General features: G+C 40.6%; 1 protein-coding gene across 3 annotated transcripts in view; it reads left to right on the plus strand.

The window, feature by feature from the left end:
• PTPRQ (protein tyrosine phosphatase receptor type Q) overlaps nt 1-24,318 on the plus strand; it is a 357,175-nt gene that overhangs the window by 158,889 nt on the left and 173,968 nt on the right. For all 3 annotated transcript variants that reach the window (XM_075209348.1, XM_075209349.1, XM_075209350.1), the window contains exons 23-26: nt 1,963-2,162; nt 4,111-4,354; nt 17,735-17,863; nt 19,875-20,021. In XM_075209348.1, the coding sequence (XP_075065449.1) occupies nt 1,963-2,162; nt 4,111-4,354; nt 17,735-17,863; nt 19,875-20,021 (720 nt within the window). The remainder of the gene's footprint in view (nt 1-1,962; nt 2,163-4,110; nt 4,355-17,734; nt 17,864-19,874; nt 20,022-24,318) is intronic.

A 24,318-nucleotide genomic window follows, 5' to 3' on the forward strand; every position in this document is an offset into this window, starting at 1 on the left:
CCAATTTGGATTAAAAGCAACAGTCACAAGAGTTCTTGGGAGCTGCGCATGCGCAGACCATGAGGATGGCGGACGGCCGCGGTTCAGGATAGGTGCCGGCAGGAAGGCTAGGGAGCCACGCACCAGCGCAGAGGAACTCACGGTCCGGTGAGTGACACACAATTAGCAATGGAGCTCTCCTCTTTGTGTTTTACCTATATAACACAGTACAATGTAACTGCAGATTTAGAACACCAAGCCTGCCAAACCTATTATTAGTATTTCAGCAATGACAATTAGCAATGGCGCAATGGATCTCTCCTGAATGTCACTGGAGACTTTGAAGAACACTGCTACCCCTCCTCTTTCTTTTCTACCTATGACACTGCCCAACTGCACTAGAGACTGGCAAGAACTATGCTACCCCTTCTGTGTCCCTCTGTGTAATGGCGCTGGATCGCCGTGGAGGGCGGTATTTTTAGAATAAAAAACTTGCGAGATCCGACGACGTAACAATGACGTTTTGCCTAATTTTCAATTCTGAGAGCGCATGAAAGTACTGAGCCGGCTCGGCACAGTACTCGGATCTGCTAAGTTCGGGTGTGTTTGGTTCTTGGGGAACCAAGCCTGAGCATCTCTAATTATATAGAAATCTGTAATACTGGTGGATATGCATGAGAAGTAGTAGCGCTGTGTTTGTGTAATATTTTCTTGGCTCGTATATAGAGTGCAGATTTTCTGGTAAATACAGATGCTTGACCTCCCTTTACTCCACAGATAAATTGGCTGCAGTTTGTGTGCAGGGCTGGCTGAAAACGTTAAGCATGGTAAGTGCCCCCAAACCTGTCCATGCCGAATTTTTTTTTCTTCGGCATGGGTGCCTTCCCCCTTAACTTCCAAATCTCCGCTCTTAACAGAGCAGGGATCGGAATATGGGCAGGAGGAGCAGCACATGTGCAGTGAAGCCCCAATCTCATGTGCATGCGCAAATTGCTGGCAGGGGAAGCTGGAAATTCCAGGACCGGCCCTGGCACTGTAGGCAATTAATATTGTTTTTCCCCTATCCTCCTTTCTCCTTCAAAGATCTTTCCTTCCCTAGTTACAATTTGGCGCCAAGGTGCAAAGGCACGCAAACCACCACAGCAAACGTGGCGCTCATTGAGGACACGACCAAGGAATTAAAAATGCACAAAGCAAGTACAATATAAGAGAACAATGCACACTAATTGGCACTGCACAATCTGGTTATAAATGTCATAAAATACCTCCAGACTGCTTTTGAGGTGTCACGCTCTGTTAAACATATGGTTACAGATATCTGCATACATATTTATAAATGCTATGATTGTCATTCGTTTACATGCATGGTTTCTATATATTTTGCATTTGTACTCTTATCTACGCACATTTTTGCTTAGCATCTTCCAAAGATGAATGATCTACAAGGTAATGTACAACATGAAACAGATTACAAGTCCAAATCTTGTTAGCTTAGGAACAGCCCCGACAAAACTTAATTTCATTTTTACCTTAAAAATGGGTCAATCTGCGCATTTTAAAAAAAACATATATAACAGAATCTATTAAAAGCAATATTAGACCATGTACTGAGCTCCTCCAATTGGGGCTCAGCACACTGAGCTCACCATACATAGTTATTGAGTGCCAGGGTGGTGCAATGCATGTACCGCTCCAGCTGCACTCAAACTGTGGTGCTGGTGGGAAGGAGCAGCGGGGAGATGGGGGCCCCGGGTGAAGGCCCTGCTATCAGTCGGTAAGGGACAGAGCATCCAGGCAGTGATGCCAACCGGAATTTCCCAAGGACCCCAGTGGGCCAGTCTGTGTCTATGTGTGTATCAATGTATACCTATTTAACATTTATTTTATAGCATTGTTTGTGTCTTCAGTTATCTGAATTCTGTGTAATCAGACAATATGTCACATTAGACTACATTAATGTACACTTATCATTGTTTGTTACAGCTCCAGGTAAAGTTGTGAATCTGACTGTTGAAGCACTAAACTCATCTGCAGTAAATCTTACATGGTTTTTACCTCGACAACCACATGGAAAAATTACTAGCTTCAAGATTAGTGTCAAGCATGCAAGAACTGGAGCAGTCATAAAGGATACTACTGTGAAAGTGGAAGACATCTTGAATGGAACATTACCGGAATGCACTGTAAGTTTGCATTGTTTTGGCAGCTGAAGCACTCATGTATGACAGGTAAACAGTGTTTGCCACTTAAAGATTTGTGACATTAAATTTATGACATGTTCTTAATACCATATGATTTGTCTGGAAAAATGCAATGTTCAGAAAAAGTTGAATTCAAATAATGTGTTTTTCCACTGCCCTTATATGACCCTTATTCCTTACTAGAGAACTGAATAGAAGTAGCTAGTTAAATGTACTGTACATATGAGGTTATTTTAGCAAACCTTCTAAAAAGGAAAAGTGGAGGTGTTGCCCATAGTAACCAATCAGATTCTAGTTATCATTTTCTATCATGTACTATAGATAAATACTAGCTGGAATCTGATTGGTTGCGATGGGGACCACCTTTCATTTTTAGATGGTTTGATAAATCTAAGGCTGGGTACACACTACACTGTTTTCAGCTAATTATTGGCCCATTCAGACGATAAACAACTGATTGGCCCGATATCACAGTAGTGTATATCGTGGAACGATGAACGATCATCGTTCCAAAGCACAGATCATCGTTTGAGATGGTTGGTCGTACTGTTTAAAAAAAAATGTGGTGGCTAAGTAGTTAGCACTTTTGCCTCACAGTACTGGGGTCACGAGTTCAATTCCCGACCATGGCCCTTATCTGTGTGGAGTTTGTATGTTCTCCCCGTGTTAGCATAGGTTACCTCCGGGTGCTCCGGTTTCCTCCCACACTCCAAAAACATACTGGTAGGTTAATTGGATGCTATCAAATTGACCCTAGTCTCTCTCTCTCTGTCTGTGTGTGTGTTAGGGAATTTAGACTGTAAGTTCCAATGGGGCAGGGACTGATGTGAATGAGTTCTCTGTACAGCGCTGCGGAATTAGTGGTGCTATATAAACAAATGATGATGATGATGATGATAATGTCTGTCTAATTCTACAGTGTGTATGCACTCTGCAGAAATGGAACGATAATCTAGCTGTTTACCCGATGTTTGACAGTTGGTGTCAGGGATCCGGAGGCTGTCCATGCTTTGTGAGGTGCAAGTAGGGTTAATGCTGCCCTGTGTGCTGGTCCCCTGCTGTGTGGGTAGCACCACTTTTCAGAAGGGGGGTGGTCTAAGCTTGACTTTACTGCAGCACAATGGTTCAGCTTGTCAGCAGAGAGGGAGGAGGGAGTGTGGAGAGACATGTGCAGGGAAACCTCTCACTGAAATATTGCCTGTCAGCCTTGAAGGAGAGTTACTAACAAGAAAGGTGCACTAAAGTTAAAACAAGTAATTACTCTGCCTGAATAACATTATTATAGTAACAGATCTAATTTATTAAGGAAGAATTCTTGTTGAATTAGCTCTTTCTATCGCATAGAGTACCGTTGGTTTTAGGAAAGAACTGTTAACAAAGCTGTGGCTCATAAAAGGTTACATCACTTTTTGGAACACATTTATGGAACACATACAGGGCCGGTGCTAGGGTCCACGGCGCCCTAGGCATTTTTAAAAATTCGCCGCCCTCCTCCCTCCTCTCCTTACCTTTTCTCACCACCGCCGCCTCTCTGTCCTCCCCTCCACTCACTGACACTAGTAAGTGGAGGGGAGGAGACGGAGCAGAGAGGCGGCGGTGGTGACAAAATAGCCTCTTCCCCCCCTCCCCGTCCATCTGAATGCTGTGCGGCGGTCGTGACAGGTATGGTCAGCGGTCGCCGCACAGTTTTAAAGTATTTTAGAATTCTGTGGCGTCCTCCAGGCGCCCTCCAGAGCCTGGCGCCGTAGGCAAGTGCCTAACCTTGCCTAATGGGAGCGCTGGGCCTGAACACATAGGTAGCTTGCAGAGTAAGTATTCCTAATTTGTAATGTACTAGTGAATCAGAAGATAATAGTGACAGGTCTGCACAGTATTATATGTTATAATGTATTATTGATCGCTGTCTTATTGATCGCTAAATTTTTTTTAGGATAAGAGTGAATCTTTTTTATGGCGCACAACAAGCCCTTCCTCGACTCGTGGTCTCTCTACAACTACGGCTTCACTTATGTCACAGACCATACCCTCTAGGACATTTAACACCATCTGGAATGAACCAATCACATATATTGTGGGTCAGCTTAGACCATACACAACTTACTTATTTGAAGTTTCCGCTGTTACCAATGAACCAGGCTACATTGATAGTACAATTGTCAGGACACCAGAATCAGGTGAGTAAATCAAATATAAATTTGTTTTTCACTTGTAGAGAAAGAGTTGCACAAAAAGTTTACAGATTTTATCATATTAAAACCAAACAGACAGGACTTAATTAAATATGCATTTTCTTGATTTTTCTTACATATAATGATTTTGTTTGATAATCGCATGGATCTCTGGACACAAGTCTTTTATTATTAATTGGTGATATTAAATGAACAATTACATCCTCAGGCTGAACCAGCCAACTGACCTATAAATTTCCAATAACTATTTGCTGTTTCAAACCAACGTGTGGTTTGCTAAAGGTGCACTTAATGCACAATATAGAAATCTTTTTTGGCTTCAAAATAATTGGTTTCCAATCATAAAAACAAGTTCAGGTGCCAGAAAAGAAGGAGCTTCTGTTGTTTGTTCAAAATGTCTTAGACTCTACTGTGAGCAAGTACTTCATCATTTACTCTTATCCTGCCAGGTCTAATGTTATCAGTTTCATTTCTATCTCATTCTGAGGACTAAAACGTATGAGTTATAGGAATGCAATGTAGTGCTTCACTGCTGATGTATTTTTTTGAGAAATCCTTGCAGTATGGTTAATGTAAGAAGTACTTCTTGTATTTGTACAGTTGCTGTGATGTACAGAAAGAAGGTTAATCTATAGTAGCTGTATAGAATGGATTCTGCTCATAACAGGACTGTTGATACCAAGTGTGACTGAAGAGTTGAGAAAATATATGGAATGGAATGTTTTGTTTGGCATCTATTATGTTTAACTCAACTTTACTTTTATATATAGAATTACCAAGCTGTTTTATGTTTTCAAAGACTAAATACCTGGTTATAGATACCATTTAAGGTAGTCTTTTACCTGTAGTTCATAAAATACTAGGTAAAGCCATGTTTGTATAACATTTTCCATGTCAGGAACACTTTGCAATAAACTCACTCTAGGAACTGAAGGTATCAAAATAAGAAACCTCTTTGAAACACATTTTATTGGACACAACAACATAAATTTCAATATCACCAAGTTAATTGACACAGTTATATTATTATTAACTATAAATTAGTGCTGAGATGTAAGAGCGGATTGCTAACTGACTGGACAGGGGTCAGCAGGTGATCCGTTACAGTGCGGAGGAGTGGGAGTGGGAGAGAACCAGAGAGTGTGGACTTCCAGTGGAATGGGAGAAAAAGAAAACTTGGGGGCAACCGGAATGAATAAAGCTTGGAACGGGAATAGAGAACTGGCTTAATTAAAAATCAAAAAAATATTGTTGTAGGGTAAAAAAGACCTTAGGTATAATGAAGAGAGCACTGGATAGAGAACAGAAAACACTGGCAGATGAAGGTTAGAGCTGGTGTGAGGGGAATAGGATTCCAGGAGAGAACGATATATAATTAAGGGAGACAAATCTGGGGGTAGAAAATAGAGTCTTGTGGAGAGACGTAAGCTAGGAGAGGAAAGAAAAAGTGGGGCTTGTAAAAACCGGGTTACAAAAGACAACTTGGGTAGGAAAATGAGAGCTGGGATAGAAAAGTGAGAGCTGGAGTAGAAAAAAAGAGAGCTGGTTTAGAAAAGATAGACTCAGGATATGAAAGAGAGAGCCTGGGTAGAAAAGAGAGAGCCTGGGTAGAAAAGAGAGAGCCGGGGTAGAAAAGAGAGAACCAGAATAGAAAAGAGAGAGCTGGGGTAGAAAAGAGAGAGCTAGGGTAGAAAACAATGAGCCTGCAGGAGGAAAGTAATTTTTGATGACTTATAAAGAGCACTGTTGGAGATGGAGACAAAAACAGGGCAAATATGTATTTTTATCTATTTGTTTAGGTATTTCTGTATGTTTATTTATGTATAAACAACACTTTGTGACATAAACAATGATAGTAATTTGAATATAAAAAGTGTCTTTTGTATGGTTATTGAGGCAAATTTGTTTACTTTGTCCTGGAAGCATCCATTTGGAATTCCCCTACTACTGTTGTACACTTATATGCGCACAGCATGAGCTACATATCTGTGTAACCAGTACTGTAGCATTTCTTGCCTCATACAACACACTGACAGCCACATTAAATTGTTTTCTGTACTTGTCATTAGCGCCATTACTGACAGCAGTACACAGGCAATTCATTGTGATATCAACAGGTATATTTATTAAAGCGCTACAGGCGAGAGATGGGCAGATTCCTTGCCACATCTTAAATAAAATCACTGTTTGCTCATTACCAAGAAACACATGTACTCTGCAGTCTTTCAAACAGCAAGAAAAAAAAACATTAGAGCAAATAGTAACCTCATGTCATTTATAATGAATGTAATAATGAAATTCAGCTAAACTGTCAGTGATAGGAATCATAGGCTATCAGATTAGTCAGTGTAGGCAAGAGGAAAATGGCATAACTCAATGAAGGGTAAACAGCGAACAGGGGATGGTCACAGTATTCAGGAGGCAGTCCGGAGGTCAAAGGGGAGATGGCTACATGTATAGCCAGGCCAAAATCTGGTGGAACTTGTCTTCCCTATCATGCAGGCAGGTGGAAGGTGGTTTTTCCATACAAGCAATAAACCAAATGTAGGACTTTAGCAAAGAGACGTTGGGAGGGTCAACCTACTTCCACAAATTGGCAACCAAACAACGCACCACGGCTATGACATGAGAGGCCAACTTTACTGAGTGAGTGTCGATATCCTGGATAGGGTAACATTGGTCTTTCCTAACAGCACATTGGAGGGTGGAGGGCAGAATATTCCAGACTTCATCCTAGAAGGGGAAATTTTTGGGCATGATCACCAGATTTGTTTGAAGGTGCTCCAATGTCCATAGCTCCACCAGCAATCAGGAGAGGTAGACAGGTACATTTTAGAGAGTTTATTCTGAGTGACGTACCATCTAAAATAAACTATATAGGCGTTTTCTTTGATCAGGCTCATGGTGCAGAGAAACATAGTGAGTCTGGTTCATTAAAATACGCATTCTGAGCGCAACTTACGTTCTGTATTCTACGCACATATTTATGAGTTGCGCACTTCCGAATTCATCAAGTAACTGATCTCAAGATATGTAGCTAGATGAATTTGGGTGCAGTTGCTTAGCTCTACTACACAAAGCACTGTGCGATACATGAAATACCTATGTTGATTATAAAATCTATAAAAGAACATACAGGAAATAAAAAAATCTAGAATTAATGTCACCTGGTAATAATAAAGGCACTAATGATAAAACATAAAAGTGTTTTTTTTTGCTTTTATTCCCCATGAAATACATTTATTAGAACGTTATTAATGTCTACTGAACATACAAATAAATTTTACAGTTCCTTGTAATTGCAAAATCATGTTACAGGATGTATACTGTCATCAGTAATGATGACAGTATACACTGTCATCATTACTGATCGGGACTTAAACTAGCCGAAAAGCTGGTGCAAGATATATGGCAAAAAATCAAGTAAAAATCACGGCCGGGGCTGCATCCGCTCGAGTTTGACACACCCTTTTTGTACATTCAGGATGGAAAAACGACCCTTCCCTACCCACTTCACTCCCCAAAGTCGAAGGCTGTAGTAAGTGCTCCTTGTGGTTGCTATCGCAGGAACTTTGCTTGTGTACACATCCGTATAGCTCTGTTTCTCTGCCATATCTGCCAGTTCTGGGCATGCACAGAGTGATTCTGCATACTATACACTCAAAATAAGCAGATACATGCCCTAATGAATCAAGCCCAGTATCTCAAAAGGGGAAATCGGGTGAGCAGGACCGACAGATAGGAGCGTTCGAAGAAAATCAAAGATCATCAGCACCTGTAAGCAGTGGCTATGTACTACAAATAATGGCAAGGACGGCCAGTTCTTATTCATAAAATCCCATTTTCCTTCATAAGGGGCGAAACGCATTTGGAAGCCTGTCGCTTCCAACTCCGTAACATTGCCCGCATCCGCCCCTTACTCTCTCAAGATGCCACCAAAACTATCATCCATGCTCTCATCATCTCCCGTCTCGACTACTGCAACCTCCTCCTTACTGGCCTCCCCTGCTCCCGCCTTGCCCCCCTCCGCTCTATACTCAATGCGGCTACGAGACTCATCTTCCTCTCACGCCGCTCCTCCTCTGCCTCCCCTCTCTGTCTTTCCTTACACTGGCTCCCCTTCCCCTACAGAATCCTTTTCATACTCCTCACCACCACTTACAAGGCTCTCTCTCAGTCTACTGCCCCTTACATCTCTAACCTCCTCTCCATTCACACTCCCGCCTGCTCCCCGCGCTCAGCCAATGATCGCCGCCTCTCCTCCACTCTGATCACCTCTTCCCACTCTAGAATCCAAGACTTCTCCCGCGCTGCTCCCCTTCACTGGAACGACCTCCCTCGCTCCATTCGTCTCTCACCCAATCTGTGCTCCTTCAAGCGGGCTCTTAAAACTCACCTGTTCCTTAAGGCCTACCAACCATCCACTTAACCTCTCACCTCTTCTGGTTCTCCCCTGCCCCCTTTCTCTCTCCCCGTTGCTTCACTGGCTCCCTTATGTACCTGATTCTGTTTACCCTCCCTTAGGATGTAAGCTGGTATGAGCAGGGCCCATCTTCCCTCCTGTCTCCATACCTGTTCTTCCACTCCGTCTCTACTGTATCTGCCTGCCTGGAGTTTCTGAAGTACTGGTACTTTGTGTTTATTGTTCTGTACTGTCTTACCCTGTATAGTCTACTGTTTGTACCATGTACGGCGCTGCGGAAACCTTGTGGCGCCTTACAAATAAACGATAATAATAATAATAATTTGTAAAACAACATTTATACATCTTTATTGCTTTTGAAAACCTACAAGCCATATTGGACCCCTCACGGTTCCATCTATACCTGTACTGGTAACAGCTTTATCTGCAGTAAGTGCAAGTTTTAAAAATCAGAGCAGCCGGCGTTTACTTACATGGAGCACGCATGCGCCACCTCCGTTACTGTACATTGACTACGGGGCTACAAATGAAACAACCCACCTGCAGCGAGATGAGGAAAGGAAAGTAAAACCCGGACAGCAGGAGGAGGACACTACAACCCGGTTGAGCCTCACAAACATCAATACGTTAGTTTTATACACAGACCATTTATTTCCAATTTTCTAGACTTATGTACTTTTCTTCTTGCTTGGAAACCCCTGCGAGCAACACGTACTATTTCACTCTATATCTGGCAATTCCACCGTTACAAAGTCCATTTTAGAAGGAACAGACTTTATGTATGGACATCGACTCAATTAGATTATATATCATATCTATATCATATCTATATCATATCTGGACTGCTTTTTATATTTATATATTTTCATGCCATGCATGATTTTCCATCTCAACTACAAGCCATTTGACCATTGATAATACTATCCACCACCGGTTTATGAATTGAGCTTTAATAATATTAATTATTATAATAAATATATTAATATTAATATAATTATTATTTAATAATATTTGTTTTGGACAGAACTCTTGTTTGTTTTTAAAAACTATATGTCAATAAATATAACCAACTCTTTCAATTGTTACATTTACACCTCATTCAATGCGGCCAGAACCTACACTTTCTATTCTACAGTCATTACTGGAGGGACTCCCATCTTCTACTATATAGGTTCTACTACATGGCTGCACATACACTTATAAGGAATCGTGGCCACATCCATCCAGCGATTGAAGAAAATACCTAATCTGCAGATACTCAAAAAAATTCGGATTGAGGCTGGGAAGTTTAGCATGGAGACCATTAAAGGATAAGGGGGTTCCCTGGTCCAAAATATCCCCCACAAACAGTATGCCTGGGTCACTTCAGACCTGGGAGGAGGACCTAGAGAGTCCTGGAGGAAAATAGGGCTTGAGCCATAAAGGAAAAATGGGCAAGTGTCGTTGACAAGTCTCCCAGGTTCCAGCAGCAAATGATAAAATAGGAGAATGTTTCATAAGGGCGGAGAAAGAGGTTGGGGAAGCGAAAGAGGCCACAATTTGACTACGGTGGGTCGCCCAGTAGTAGACTTTGAGATTGGGTAATCCCCTGCCCCCACGAATTGTGGGTTTCTTAAGAGGCACCAGCTTGACTCTGGGAGACTTGTTGTTCCAGACAAAATTAGCCATGTGTATTTAAATGCAGATAATTCTGACAGAGGGAATCTAACAGGGTGTGTCTGAAAGAGAAAGAGAAACTGAGGGAGGATATCCATGGCAATAATCCTGCCCAGCCACGATATAATCATAGAGTGCCAGCAAAATAGATCCAATTTTATTTTAGTAAAGATACACGGGTAGTTTTCCTAGCATAGGGACTCATAAGAGGTGGTGATATAAACAAACCGATATATTATCCTCTTCTTTTGCCACCTAAAACTGAATTGGTAGGTTAGCTTTCGACTTTTGCAATATTAAGAAAAGGTTTCTATAGTGTTCCATTTCACTTAACAGGTTAGGAAGAGAAATTCTTGGCTGCTGGAGAATCAGCAAAATGCCATCATCAAAAAGGGATAATTTACTTTCCAAGTTCCCTGTGTCTACACCCCATATATTTGGGGAGGCCATAATAGTAGCTGCAAGATTTTCTATGACAAGGGCAGAGAGAAAGGCGACAGCCCTGGCGGATGCCGTTACTGATAGAGGCAGGGTCTGATGGAGAATCATTGACCTTGCAGAGGGGTGAGAGTATAGAGTATGTTTGCCTGATAGAAATTACCCAGAAAAGCCAAAGTGGATTAAATTGTGAGACATGAATTGCCATGATATCCTGTCTTCAAAAAATAAAATGATGTACAATCAGCTCTGCCTGTATGAGACAATGAGACAATAAGGTGCCCAATTTTTTGAAGAACTTGGGCTGCTCCTGGATTAGGGTATACAGTTTCACAAGGGTTCAGGATAAATTGTTTAACTTGCCAATTATGATAAAAAAATCTACCCTCTTTATCTATGGGAATCAAGAAGGTCAATGGCGAAAAGAATCAGATCCCTCTTCAAGGCGTGGAGGTTACTACGAGTTCAGCCCTATTACATTGTAGGATACAATTTATAAAATCATGAACAAGTTAACGGAGAAGGGTTTGGCAATTAAAACATGAATTTAAATGGCAGAATCGAATGATCTAAGAGGAAAGGGTGATGTGACGACATGAAATAGAAGGGCAAAGGAGTAATGATGGAGGAGATCAGGGAATGGAGAAGGCAGTTGGGTATGGTGGGAAGAAAGGAACTATATCATAGGTATCTGGGGGCCAGTTGTGTGCTGAAAGCTGTATGGGGAGAGTGGTCAGCAGGAGGAGAGGAGTATTGTTTCCGAGGTGGGCATGGGATAAAAAGCCAAGTCGACAACATCAAGAGGGCAGGGTGAAGCCCATACCAGGTAGTGGAATAAGCAAAACATAACTATATACAAGAACAGTCACAGTTAAACTTTTGCAGGACAGGCTCGAGGTCAGCAGTCAGTAAATATTAAAAAACAGCAAGTTCAGTCTTCAGGAACAGTGAGTCACATTTTACACCAGCAGGAGTCCATCTGTAGGAGAATGAGAGAGAGAGAAAGAGAGAGAGATAAAAGGAGACTGCCAGAGGGGAAAGCACCATGGATGGGGTCTCACGTATTGTTGACTCCAAATTTGAAGTGAGCAATCATGACAACGAGCAGTCAAGAAGCTCATTATATACTCTCCAAAGGGCTAATGTGAGCTCTCGAGGGTAAAGCTTGAGCAGAAACTGCCATAGATGAAAAATCAAACTGAGGGAGTCACATTGGAAACACTTCCAAAGTATTATGGGCAGGAGAGGAAAGTCATTAAGAGGAGGGTCTTTGAAGATTAGCGGATCTCGGGACTGTAAACCATTCCAACCCTCTAATCTGCAGAGTGGCAGCCCGCAACTCGGTGGATGGTTGGGATGAGTAAGATGGGTGTCCCGAGACGAGGCCAATCCAATGGAACAGGGATTGAGCCTTGGGTGAGAACTTGAAGAAAGTTGATGATCTTGATGCCACAAGGAAAGGCAGAAGGGGAAGCTCCAGCGGTAACGTATATTATTACTCCAGATAATCTGGGTAACTGGTACAAGATCTTTTTGTCTGGCTTGAGTGCTTGGAGACAGATCCTGGAATATCTGTAACTTGTGGCCCACAAATGTCAAAGACTGCAGTTTTCTAGCAACACGAACGTTCATTTCCTATTATGGTTTTGGTCTGTTGACTGGGGTTTTAGCGCTTTATGAGCCCTGTCCAAGAGCAGGTGTTGTTCCAGCCCCTCTGGCGCCAGTTGTGAGAAAATGTACTTGAGTTATTGATATAAGTGTAGAGGCTGGACCGACTCAGGAATTCCCTTTATTCTCAAACTGTTCCATCGGGCCCGATTATTCATGTTCTCCTGATGCCTCTTGAACAAATGCCAGTTTGTTTCTAATATGTAGAATATCATCTTCATTCCAGTTTGGGAGTACTCAACATCTTCTAATCTCCTCTCTACCTGGTGGGTACGGTTGCCAAAAAAGGTAACCTCAGCTCGAAATAAATGAAGAACAGTTTGGACTTCTAAATTGATTGAAAGCTTGAGCCCCTTCATTTGCTTGATTAGGGTCAGTAAATCCCATCTGGTGATAAGAGCTGTGTCACCCTACTCACGTTCAGAGTCGAAAGAGGTTGGTCAAGAGGTTGGTTTGCCCTCTCAGGTCTAGATACAGGAGTTGGTAGCTTTGAAAAACACAGAGGAAGGCCTTTGGCGTGGGATTTTCTACCTTGCATGATAGAGGAGGGAAGAATGCTTCATTCAACGGTATACATAAGGTTAGGTATAGCAGAGCCAGATTCAACGGAGGGATAAAATACAGAGAGCGAGCCCGCTTGAACAGGAGAGATCACATGAAGCTAGTTCAGAACAATGGTGCTGAATAATCCCCTCCCCTCTGCCAACATTCATTGGTTGATTAAACCAAGGAAAGGAGTGGTTGAGTGTGGAATTCACAGGCCAAGAAGTGCAGATTGGAGAAGTCCACAAAGTCAGTAGGTTAATGCAGACATTGGGTCCTGACAGGGGGGCAACAGGGTAGGTCAGGACTTGTGTGAGGAAGGCAGTGCACCTGAGATCTTCTGCATCAATAAACAGCCATTTGAAACTTAATATCAGTCTGGGAGAATAAACCGTGAGATATATAGAGAGCATAACACTATGAGAGCCGTGCAGGTTAGCAATTAAAAATGAAAATTATTCCGAGAGTAGATGAGAGAGCTGCACTATGAAATATAACCACAGGGTGGCTCACTATATGAGGAGATGGAAAACATTCTTAATATATCTTCCTGTTACAGGGATTTAGAGCCCTACAGGGGATCTGGTGACAGGTATAGCAAGATGGCCATCGGATTTTTGGCGGCTTCATGTCAATAGAACGGTAGATTGGATGATGCTGAACCAACAATCAAGGCCTGTGTGGAAACAAGTCTCCACTGGAGAGAAATACTGGGAGAGACCCTTGTGGACTTATGGAGGTCAGGAAGATTGATGGAGCCCGCACTTCTTCATGCCAACTGCTACCCGGAATACTCACATGGGATCCCAAGCACAGCAGGGATCTGCAGTATGACTCCACCACATTCTTTGCACTCATGTCTCAAGAAGATACTGTTTGTTCTGCTATTGGTTCCGTAGTACATTATAATTGGGAATTCACAGTCTCAATTTTCAAAAAATATTGTTATTCAATAGGATCTGTGGATGTTTCAGGAAATCTGTTAGACAAATGTAATTCATATAGCATTACAGTTGTGTGGCTCTGTTAAGAGCACACCACTATAGTAAGATTAAGCACGGGCCTAACAAGATTTAGGGGCGTAGGGGTAGAGCCAACAGCAAGGCGTGAAAGCACTGAGAATAGGGCATCACATGGGGGGAATCTATAAGACTCTGGTTTCCCTGCGTTTATAGAGAGCGGTGACAGCAAGTGGGGTATCTCATAACAACAGGACACCCCAAGTAAGTGACCACACAACACCAGACCAGAGTGGTTTCACACATATATGCAAGAGGAGGGTGGTATCTGTTAAGGAATCATTCTCTTCACTAATAGAAATTGTGAATGATCTCAGAAAGATTTGTTATTTATGATTCATCAGTAGGACTCTTTGTAAAACATACTTGTTTAAGTTTAAGGAATCTGCAGTATTTAGAAATAAAACCATTCACAAACGTTTTATGTGATGTGACACACACGATACATGATACATCCTTTATGACTCACCAGTGTTTAAACATTTTAACAAAAAAAGAAAATGTTCATTCGAAATATGAGGTAAATCTTAGCAATATCCTTTAAGTTTCCATTGTGATATCATTTATATTTACATTTATATGCCTCAGCTTCATTTAGTATTGAAAAAGTAGGCTAATAGACCACATGGCACCAAAGCGACAACGTGACAGAGCGACAAATATTGAAAACATAATTTTTGGTTGGAAACAATTGTTTGACTGCTGGGAGAAAACCTTGCCACAACATGAAATAACGATAACGCAAAAAAGCAACAAATCTTGTTTTATGAGCAGCATTTTTGGTCAATTTACAAAGTATTTGGCTAATATATAAAATCTGCTTCACATTACAAATCGGACTCAGGTGACCCTGCTTGTAACATATGAACACAGACCAAAGGTGCAATTTGCTTCAATATTTGTTTTAATTTTTACATCTAAACCTTGAATAGTTTTATCATTTACATTTCTTGTATGTATTGTATTGTTTGTTTCTAATATCTCATGGACATTGCTTTTTTGCTCTAGGGGAAATTGGCATAATTGATTACACAGGTCTGCAGCCAAAAAGCTGTTTTCCTAATTTTATCTGATTCTTATTTTTTTTAGAGTGCTGAATTCGAAAATGACCACCGCTTTTTCCTGGGACGTCAGGTTTTTTCACAATCGAAATGTGCCTTGGTTAAACAGGTAGCTGGAAATCGCTAAATTTCAAATTCATCATACTTGGGGAAAAAAAACTGAAAATGGAAAAACAGATTTCATTTCACTGCCAGTGCTCCCAAAAACATGAAAATACATGTTTATTGGTCCTGATGGTGATAACTGCATTGTTGAGTGTGCTTGCTAGGGCCTGCCTGTACATGTTCTTTCATGCATTAACTTGTTCTCTGATTCCTCCACAATCTTGTTTTTCATTTTAGTCGTCATCCTACTATTGTCTGTTGGTTCAAAATTAGTGCAATGCCTCCAAGAAAGTGTGTAAATTCGCCTGACAGTTTCTGTTTCATATGTGGAGAGTTCATGGTGAAAAAGCAGCAGTTGAATATTACGGATTTTGTTAAGAAAGTTTATTTCATTTATTTTAAATTAAAACTTGGTGACCAAGATAAAGTTTGGGCTCCTCATAAAGTATGTAAGCAGTGCGTCGAAGATCTTCCTAATTGGTCAAAAGGCAAGATAAAAGCTTTTCGATTTGGAATTCCTATGATGTGGCGCGAGCAAAAAAATCATAGTGATGATTGTTTTTTCTGTTCCTGTGATGTGAAGGGGTACAATTCAAAGTGGAAGTGCACCATCACGTATCGCAATCTTCCTTCTGCTATTCGTCCCATTCCCCATGGTCCAGACATCCCTGTGCCCGACCCTTCTACAAACCTGGATTAAGTCAATTGGCCTGACGAGAATGGAACTGTACCTCAGCCTGAAGATGGATCAAGTTCTTTAGATGTTGAAGTTGACGAACCAAAACTTTTCTCGCAAGAGGAACTCAATGATTTGGTGAGAGACCTAGATCTACCTAAGCAATCTGCTGAATTACTTGGTTCTAGACTTAAAAGCAAAAATTTGTTGATGGAAGGTACATCTTTTGCATGGTACAGACATCGGGAAAAAGACTTTCTGTCTTACTTTTTTCATGGGGGCAATTTGGTGTTTTGCTCTGATTTAGAGGGGTTGATGGCTCAGTCCCACATTCAGTATGATTCTTCTGAATGGAGGCTTTTCATTGACTCTTCCAAAAGAAACTTAAAAGTAGTTTTACTTTACAATGGTGGCCGTTATGCGTCCATTCCTGTTGCTCATTCGGTGTACCTGAAGGAGACTTATGAGAACTTGGAGTTGGTACTCAAGAAAGTGGGTTATCAAAACCAAAACTGGTTAGTATATGGGGATTTAAAAGTATTGTGTATGCTGCTGGGACAACAGGCTGGGTACACCAAATACCCTTGTTTTCTATGTTTATGGGACAGTAGAGACTGACAAAAATCACTGGAAGCAAAAACAATGGACACCAAGAAGTCTAGTTGTTGGTGAAAAGAATGTTCTCAGAGATACATTGGTATCCCCTGAGAAGGTTTTATTACCACCACTCCATATAAAATTAGGAATAATGAAGCAATTTGTTAAGGCACTTCCCAAAGATAGCGAATGCTTCAAGTACTTGGGATCCAAGTTTCCAGGTTTAACGGAGGAAAAACTGAAAGAGGGGGTTTTTGTTGGCCCGGATATTAGAAAACTCATATCCAGGAAAGACTTCATCAGTTCAATGACTCCAACTCAAAAAGAAGCGTGGGTTGCCTTTACTGTGGTCATAAAAAACTTTTTGGGAAACCAAAAGGACCCAAATTACAAGGAAATGGTGGAAACAATGTTGAAAGCATTCCACAAGCTTGGTTGCTCCATGAGCTTAAAAGTCCATTTTCTCAACTCAAACCTTGACTATTTTCTTGAAAATTTGGGAGCAGTGAGTGAAGAGCAGGGAGAACGTTTCCATCAAGATATAAAAGAAATGGAAAGAAGGTATCAAGGGAAATGGAGTGTTACAATGATGGCTGACTACTACTGAATGTTGTGCAGGGATCTTCCGGAAGGCACCTACACGAGGAAAAGCTCAAAAAGAAGTTTAGAGTTTAAAAAAAAGACAATTTCACAAGCAATCTACCTGAGTGTGGTGTTAATTTTGTTGTCACCTGTGCAAATGAGTTAATATTTTTCATGTATATAAAATATTTGCGTTGAGATTTTTTTAAACGATGACCACCCGTTTGTTCAAAAACCTGACGTCCCAGGACAAAACGGCTGTCATTTTTGGATTCAGCGCACCAAAAAACGTAAGAATCAGTCAACTAAACCAAAACAGCTGTCCAAAAAATTTTTTTTGCAGACCTGTGTTATTTAAGAGTCGTGCTTGTGGAGATTAATAGTGATACTTACAGTAGAAGGATCTAAACAGAATTTTTTTTAATCCAAATTAACTGTATTTTCAATTCTTAACAAGCAGAGAACAGCAGAAATCTACACAAGTCAATTTTTTTTTTTTTTAATAAATCATTTAGGGGCTACATGGAAGTACATATATTATGTGGAATACAATGTAATGTTTTTCCAAGTAAGCCAAAATTTGCTTTACCTTTTCAGTGCCTGAAGACCCCCCTCAAAATGTTGTTAAGGGCAATATCACAGCAAGATCTTTCTCCGTGACTTGGGATGCACCAACTATTGTGACAGGAAAATTTAGTTACAAAGTTGAATTGTACAGTCAGGCTGGTAAGTAATAATCAATGTTATTACTTTCATACATTTGTTCATTACTTTCATTACGGTGTTCTACATGGAATTATAGAATAAGAAATATACTGCATTACTTTCACTTAGAGCCATTTACACTACCAGTGCAATGTAGTGGTTTTTGTCACCTAGAATGTAGGTTGCTGGTCTCCACTTCTGTGTCTTTCCTTTCATTGTTTGGAAATGGATTGCTTGCAGCCTTCCCTCATACATGATTGTTATCCTGTGGGACCAATGCTGATAGGTGTAGTCTGGGTGCCTAATGCATGAAGCCAGGTCAATTGAAATGAAGGCCTGCACTATACCATTGATTAATTGCTTTTATGGGTTGTTGATTGCAACTCATACTTCTGTTATCGACTCCACATCAAAAAGTCACAGCTGTAAAGTTAGTATAGCAGTTTCAAGTAGCTAAGTACAGTGCAGGCCTGGGTGGGGATAAGGAGGCAGAGTAGGTCTCAGGCTCTCACTTTGGAAATGTGCCAGTTAGGATGCAGGAGAAATTCAGCCATAGATCAGTGCAAATCAGTCTGCCCAACATTAAGTGTTTGGGTATGAGGTTAGGAATGTTATTCAATCCCTAGACACAAGTTTACAGGCGTTTCCCATCAGTCAGATCCCATGGCTGTCTTAGATGGTAATAGGAGTCTGAATATGTAGGCCTAGATAACAGCACTATGCATTGCTGTTATTGGGTGCCTTAAAACTGAAATACAGGGCATGATTCACATTTGGATCCACATGATCAGAAATGGACCTCAATGAACGCAATTGCATGCAATTCATGTCAGAATGTAAATAGCAATTACGACTATCTACAACTGGAATGGTTGAACCCAGGAGGGAAGGGGTCGATGAACGTAGGCAATGTACAATAAGGCGTGCCATTATAGGTATGACTGATTTAAGTCCTGGGCTTCTCTAAGGTACATATTATTTTAGCCGTATCATTTGCACCAGTGACAGGGCAAGTGTAAGTGCCAACTGGTAGTGATGACTGTCACGGCATCGTCTTTGTATTAAAAACTAGCTGTATGCGTGCCACTAGATAGCAAAGCATATGTGCATGCAACTGGGAGTATAAAAACACATTGTATGTATAGTACACATTATGAACATCCTGATTTCTGTTTTTAATGTAAAAAAATAAATGTTAAAACATATTTTTTTAATGATTATATTATTATGAGTTAATTTTTTTTCTAGCATTTTTTTTGCATGCATTATGATGAGACTTTATTTTGCACATATGCATGTAAGTATCGTGAACTGTGTTCTGTCAATTAACATGCAGCAAATATTGTTTAGGCAGAGCGTAGCTACATCAAGAAAAAAACTGAAACAGATATTGAGATCCGTTTGGGTTTTAGTACAGTCGGAACTACTCTTAAGTTCCTTGCTTGTTTTTTTAAACGCAAGTTGCATTCAGGTTGCGTTCGAACATGAATCAGGCCAGCAGTGTTCAACAGTTAAATCGTACTATAGGATAGTTGGCAGAGGAAACTTAACCTCGGCTCCCCTAATATGTCATCTTATCTCACCAGTATATTGTGTATTCATTTATTAGTCACCCATTCGCTAATGCCTGAAGCTCACATTCCTAAAAGTAAGAAAAAGTATAAAGAAAGTAATCCACATTTAACTATTGTGTCTGCTGCAGAACTCCTGAAATGCGTATAACCCTAAAAATTGCCAACCTTATGTAATTATTTCCAACCTTCACAAGTGTTTGTAATTTTGTAATCTGGATAATGTTAACTTTATCCATGATATAATTCACACTAGAGCCCCAGTGAACAGCACATTGGGTGAGCCCTTATTGTGTTTTGTATGTTAGGTGAAGGCTGTGGGAACTGGGACAATGGCATGTTGATTCTCCTTTTCTAATAGAATGTGGCTATATTCTTCATTAAACTGGCAAATGTTTCACACTGAAATGAGCACATGAAACATTTCCTTTGTCTCACAAACTGAATGCTTTTCCCATCAGGTCGGGTTCTGGATAACAGCACAAAAGATCTCAAGTTTACTTTTACTAACCTGACTCCTTTCACGAGCTACGAGGCATACATCAGCGGAGAAACAAGTGCAGGTGTTGGGCCCAGATCCAATATATCTGTTTTCACTCCAGCTGAAGGTATCTGTTTTTGTTACAGTAGTTTATAACTTGCTGCCTAAATATATAATGTGCAAAATATACAGTATATTGTAATGGCAGATAACAGAAAATGTTATAGCAAAACAGAATAAATGTTGTTTTTATAATTCTGATCAAACGTGAGACCATCGTAATTGTGGTGAAGCACAATTGGTGGAATGCCCACAAAACAGAAACAAAGTTGCTATTGCAGGTACAATTAGATTTATTCTTCTAACAGTTCCAGAACTGTTATCCATTATTTGGCTTCACTGCGCATGGACGGGGTCTCTGCACATGCTCAGAACAGCCAGGGCCTCCTGACCAGATGGATTTACTATGCATCTGATACCCTGATGAATACAGGCATAGCGAGCTCTTGCTCATCTCTTTTTTATTCTGTTCTTTAATGAAGAATGGAGGCAGCATAGTTACACAGTGGTTAGCATTGCTGCCTCACAGCGCTGGGATAATTATTTAAATTCCAACTAGGGCCCTATCTGGGTGGAGTTTGTATGTTCTCCCCGTGTTTGCATGGCTTTCCTCCAGGTGCTCTGGTTTCCTCCTGCAGTCCAAAAACATACCGGTTAATGGGCTGCTGACAAAATGCACCCTTGTCTGTGTGTGGTAGGGAATGTATACTGAAAGCTCTAGTCTAGAGATGCTCAGGCTCGGTTCCTCGAGAACTGAACACACCCGAACTTAGGGGATCCGAGTACTGAGCCGAGCCGGCTAGGTACTGTGACGCGCCCTCGGAAATGAAAACGAGGCAAAACGTCATTGTGATGTTGTCGGATCTCGCAAGTTTTTAATTCCTTTTTAAGATCCAACATAGCGAGAGGTGGGAGGGATGGCGGACCCTTATTTTTCTTTTCTGCCACTGCTGTGTGCCAATGTGTCCTAGATGTGCTAGGAACTGCCATGTGTTTGTGTCATTGCTCTGTCGCTTAGCATCCAGCCATGTCGCTGCAGTATTTGCCCGAAAGTGTATGAAAATAATATTGTGGCCTGTCAGGTGGTCTAAATTGACTGCAAATGACTTGAAATTAGTGTTATTGTGGTTAATAATAATGTAGGAACAAAAAAAGATCCAAAACACATGAGGGCGGTTTTGACAAAACCAAAACCAAAACACTAAGTTAATCCAGATCCAAAACCAAAACCAGTATACGGGGGTCAGTGAGCCTCTCTACTCTAGTCAGGCAGGGACTGAAGTGAATGATTACATAGTCTCTGTACAGATCTGCATAATATGATTGGTGCTATATAAACAACAACAACAACAACAATAATAATAATAATAATAATAATAATAATAATAATAATAATAATAATAATCACATCACAGGCCCTCTCCTTCTCTCCACAAAAAACATATTGATTGAGTAATCTGATCCTAGTTAAGGGTACTTCATGTTTTTATTTTACTAATATTGAAATGAAAACTGATTATCTAAAATATTGTATAGTGGGAAATATTACTTTCATTTTAATGTTAATAATGACAATATTTCTTATTTAGTTTAGGAACAATAAGTCCAAAACTGTACTCTCTGAGCAGTGACATTTGCATTGTATCCACATGGTGGCAGTATGTACTAGTACATAACATCATGCCCAAGCATTGCTCACTGTGATCTCCTAATGTTTTTTAAAATAAATTTGAGCACTGAGCAAACAAAGCAACATTTAGTAATACGCTTTCAAAGTGAAACTTTGTGCAATATATTATACAGATGGTTCCAATCTTACAAAACATGGAAAAAACACTTTCTCTCCAGCTACCCATTCTTAATCCATAAAAGAAAGGGGCTTTTATGTGCTGCAGTGTGAATAAGTAGATTTTTTACTACTGCATATTAGTGAAACATTTGCTTATTGTTTTGTAAACTGTACGGCAATATCTTAAGGGTTAACAATATTCATAGGAGCTTTGTAAAGAACTATCCACTCATTGCCATAATCTGTTCAAAATGTATGCTTAAAAACTAGCATAAATATTCTGTAAGCCTTGAAAAATTTTATATTTATTAGTTAGATTCATTTGAAAGTTTGGCCATGTGGGGGAATTTTGGAATGAGTGATGTGGGTGTGCAGAGGTTGTTTTGGGGCTATTTGTTTATAACTGAAATCAAGGGTAATGCGCGATCCTTTTGTAGGGAAACACATGTGGCCATTGAAGTGTATCACCATCACTGGTCTAATTACTCTGAACTTGCAGTACAGCAAGAACCTTGCTGATAGGATAGGTTAAACAAAAGTGCTGATGTACACCCAAAACAAAAAAGAACCCGCATTTCCATATAAAACCACAGGATACAGGAAAGAACCTGCTCCAAATAATTACGGGCAAAGTCTAAGCTTATATGTTATTATTTTTGTCTCTTTGATTCTACTCTTATCCATTGTAATATTGCTGTACAGAGTGATTAAGGCTACATACATCCTAGTGTTATAGTTGCAATACAGATTTTACTGAAAGTACAAATACATACAAACTGGTTTAGATGGGTTTACAAATGTGTTCAATCTGCATTTTTTTAAACTCACATCTGCAACAAAACAGGAAGTTCTTACCACTTAATATCCACATCTCAATGCGTTTTGAGATGAATGTAAATTTTCAGCTGCACTGACGTAGGTCAGATGCACTGAAATGGAACAAGAAATGTCAAAAAAGAAAACAAAACCAACCCTCTGCAGTGCAATGCAAGTTAAATGCAAATATTTACTTTAATATTTGGTACACTGATTTTCTTTTCACATCCCTTTACATGTACTTAACTTCAGTTAGAAACGCATCATAAATGTAGATATTAATGCCAGTGTTTAATGACTACACTCATTGTAGATACATAAAAATATACAAAGCTTAAATAGGACCTGTCACAAGGTTCGGTGACGTTATTTACTTCTTTACTACATCATGCCTTCTGCACAATTTAGTTGGCAAAAAATAAAGTGTACCCCCATTTGCTCGGGAAAGACCATGTTAAGCGCTATTCTCTCACCTAGGCAGGTTTCTTCCTGGCAACATAGCAGGAGAGCTTTGAGGTATAGAGGAAGCCAACTACTCTGGGACGCAAAACTCTCCTTCTGAGTCAGGCTCTCAGACTGCACCATGTTAAAACCCTGGTAGACTTCTGATATACCTCACTGCTCTCCAGCTGTGCTAGATGCAGGAAGCATGCAAAGCCGAGAGCATAACAGCATACTTGCCAACCTTTTTAAACTTCTTTCTGGGAGTTCCCAAGCAGGGGGGCGTGGTTGGAGGGTGGGAGGGGTGGGGCGCGACGAATCACATCTTTTGACCCCGCCCCCATGACAAAATGAATTTTTTGTCGCGGGGGAGGGGCCAAAATGACTATTCACCGAGAATTGCGTCATTTTGACAGCAAGATGCCATTTGCGGGATATTTGCCTGCTCTCCCGGGAGTCCGGGAGACCTACCCGAATTTCGGGAGTCTCCCGGACATTCCGGGAGAGTTGGCAAGTATGTATAACATACTCTCACCAGGCAAACAGGGTTTCCAAGCTTTGGAAACTAAATAGTGCCCTACTAAATAGTGCCTTAGGACTATGGGGATATGGCCTGGTGATTTTCTTTAAACCAGATGACTAATCATAGTGTAATTCATATCCCAGCGAACAGAGAAGGGAGAAGAAAATGAGAACCCAGTCTGTTTTCTTTTTAAATACACTTGATAAATGTTTCTTGTCACCTCCAGCTCAGGGTACATATCATAGAAGTAACTTTAGCATATTCTTATATTTCTTCCAGAAAGTAAATCAAGGTAATACCATTTTTATTTTTACATTGGCTTTTATGGGCTCATTCATATGTTTGCTATTGTCATGCATTTACAATGCAAATAAATAAAAATTAATTATCCTTTCCTTGTTTTTTACATTTAAGCCCCGTCTAAACTCTAGTGTGCTTTTTAGAATGCAGCCTACAGTATTCTTTTGCATGTTTACTTGAGGTTTTTCGTTTAACCACTATCATTGTATAGAAAGCCGTGCAGAATAGAGTATTATAAATGTACACAGTGAATCAGTGGCGGAACTCCCATTGGTGCGGCGCACCGGGGCCCATGGAGGTAATCGAGCCCACTGCACGGCAGATGCAAAGGCGGAACTAGTGAGCTGTGGGCCCTGGTTCACGCCTCCCCACTTCCCTGCACCGGGGCCCACAGCTCACTAGTTCTGCCTCTGCACTGAGGGCCTCATTTAGAGTCGGAAGCAAAGTCCATTTAGGCACATTGACCACAAAACCACTATCACGCATGTGCAGCAA

The sequence above is a fragment of the Mixophyes fleayi genome, chromosome 4 (genome assembly GCF_038048845.1).
Source record: "Mixophyes fleayi isolate aMixFle1 chromosome 4, aMixFle1.hap1, whole genome shotgun sequence".
Lineage (NCBI taxonomy): Eukaryota > Metazoa > Chordata > Amphibia > Anura > Limnodynastidae > Mixophyes > Mixophyes fleayi.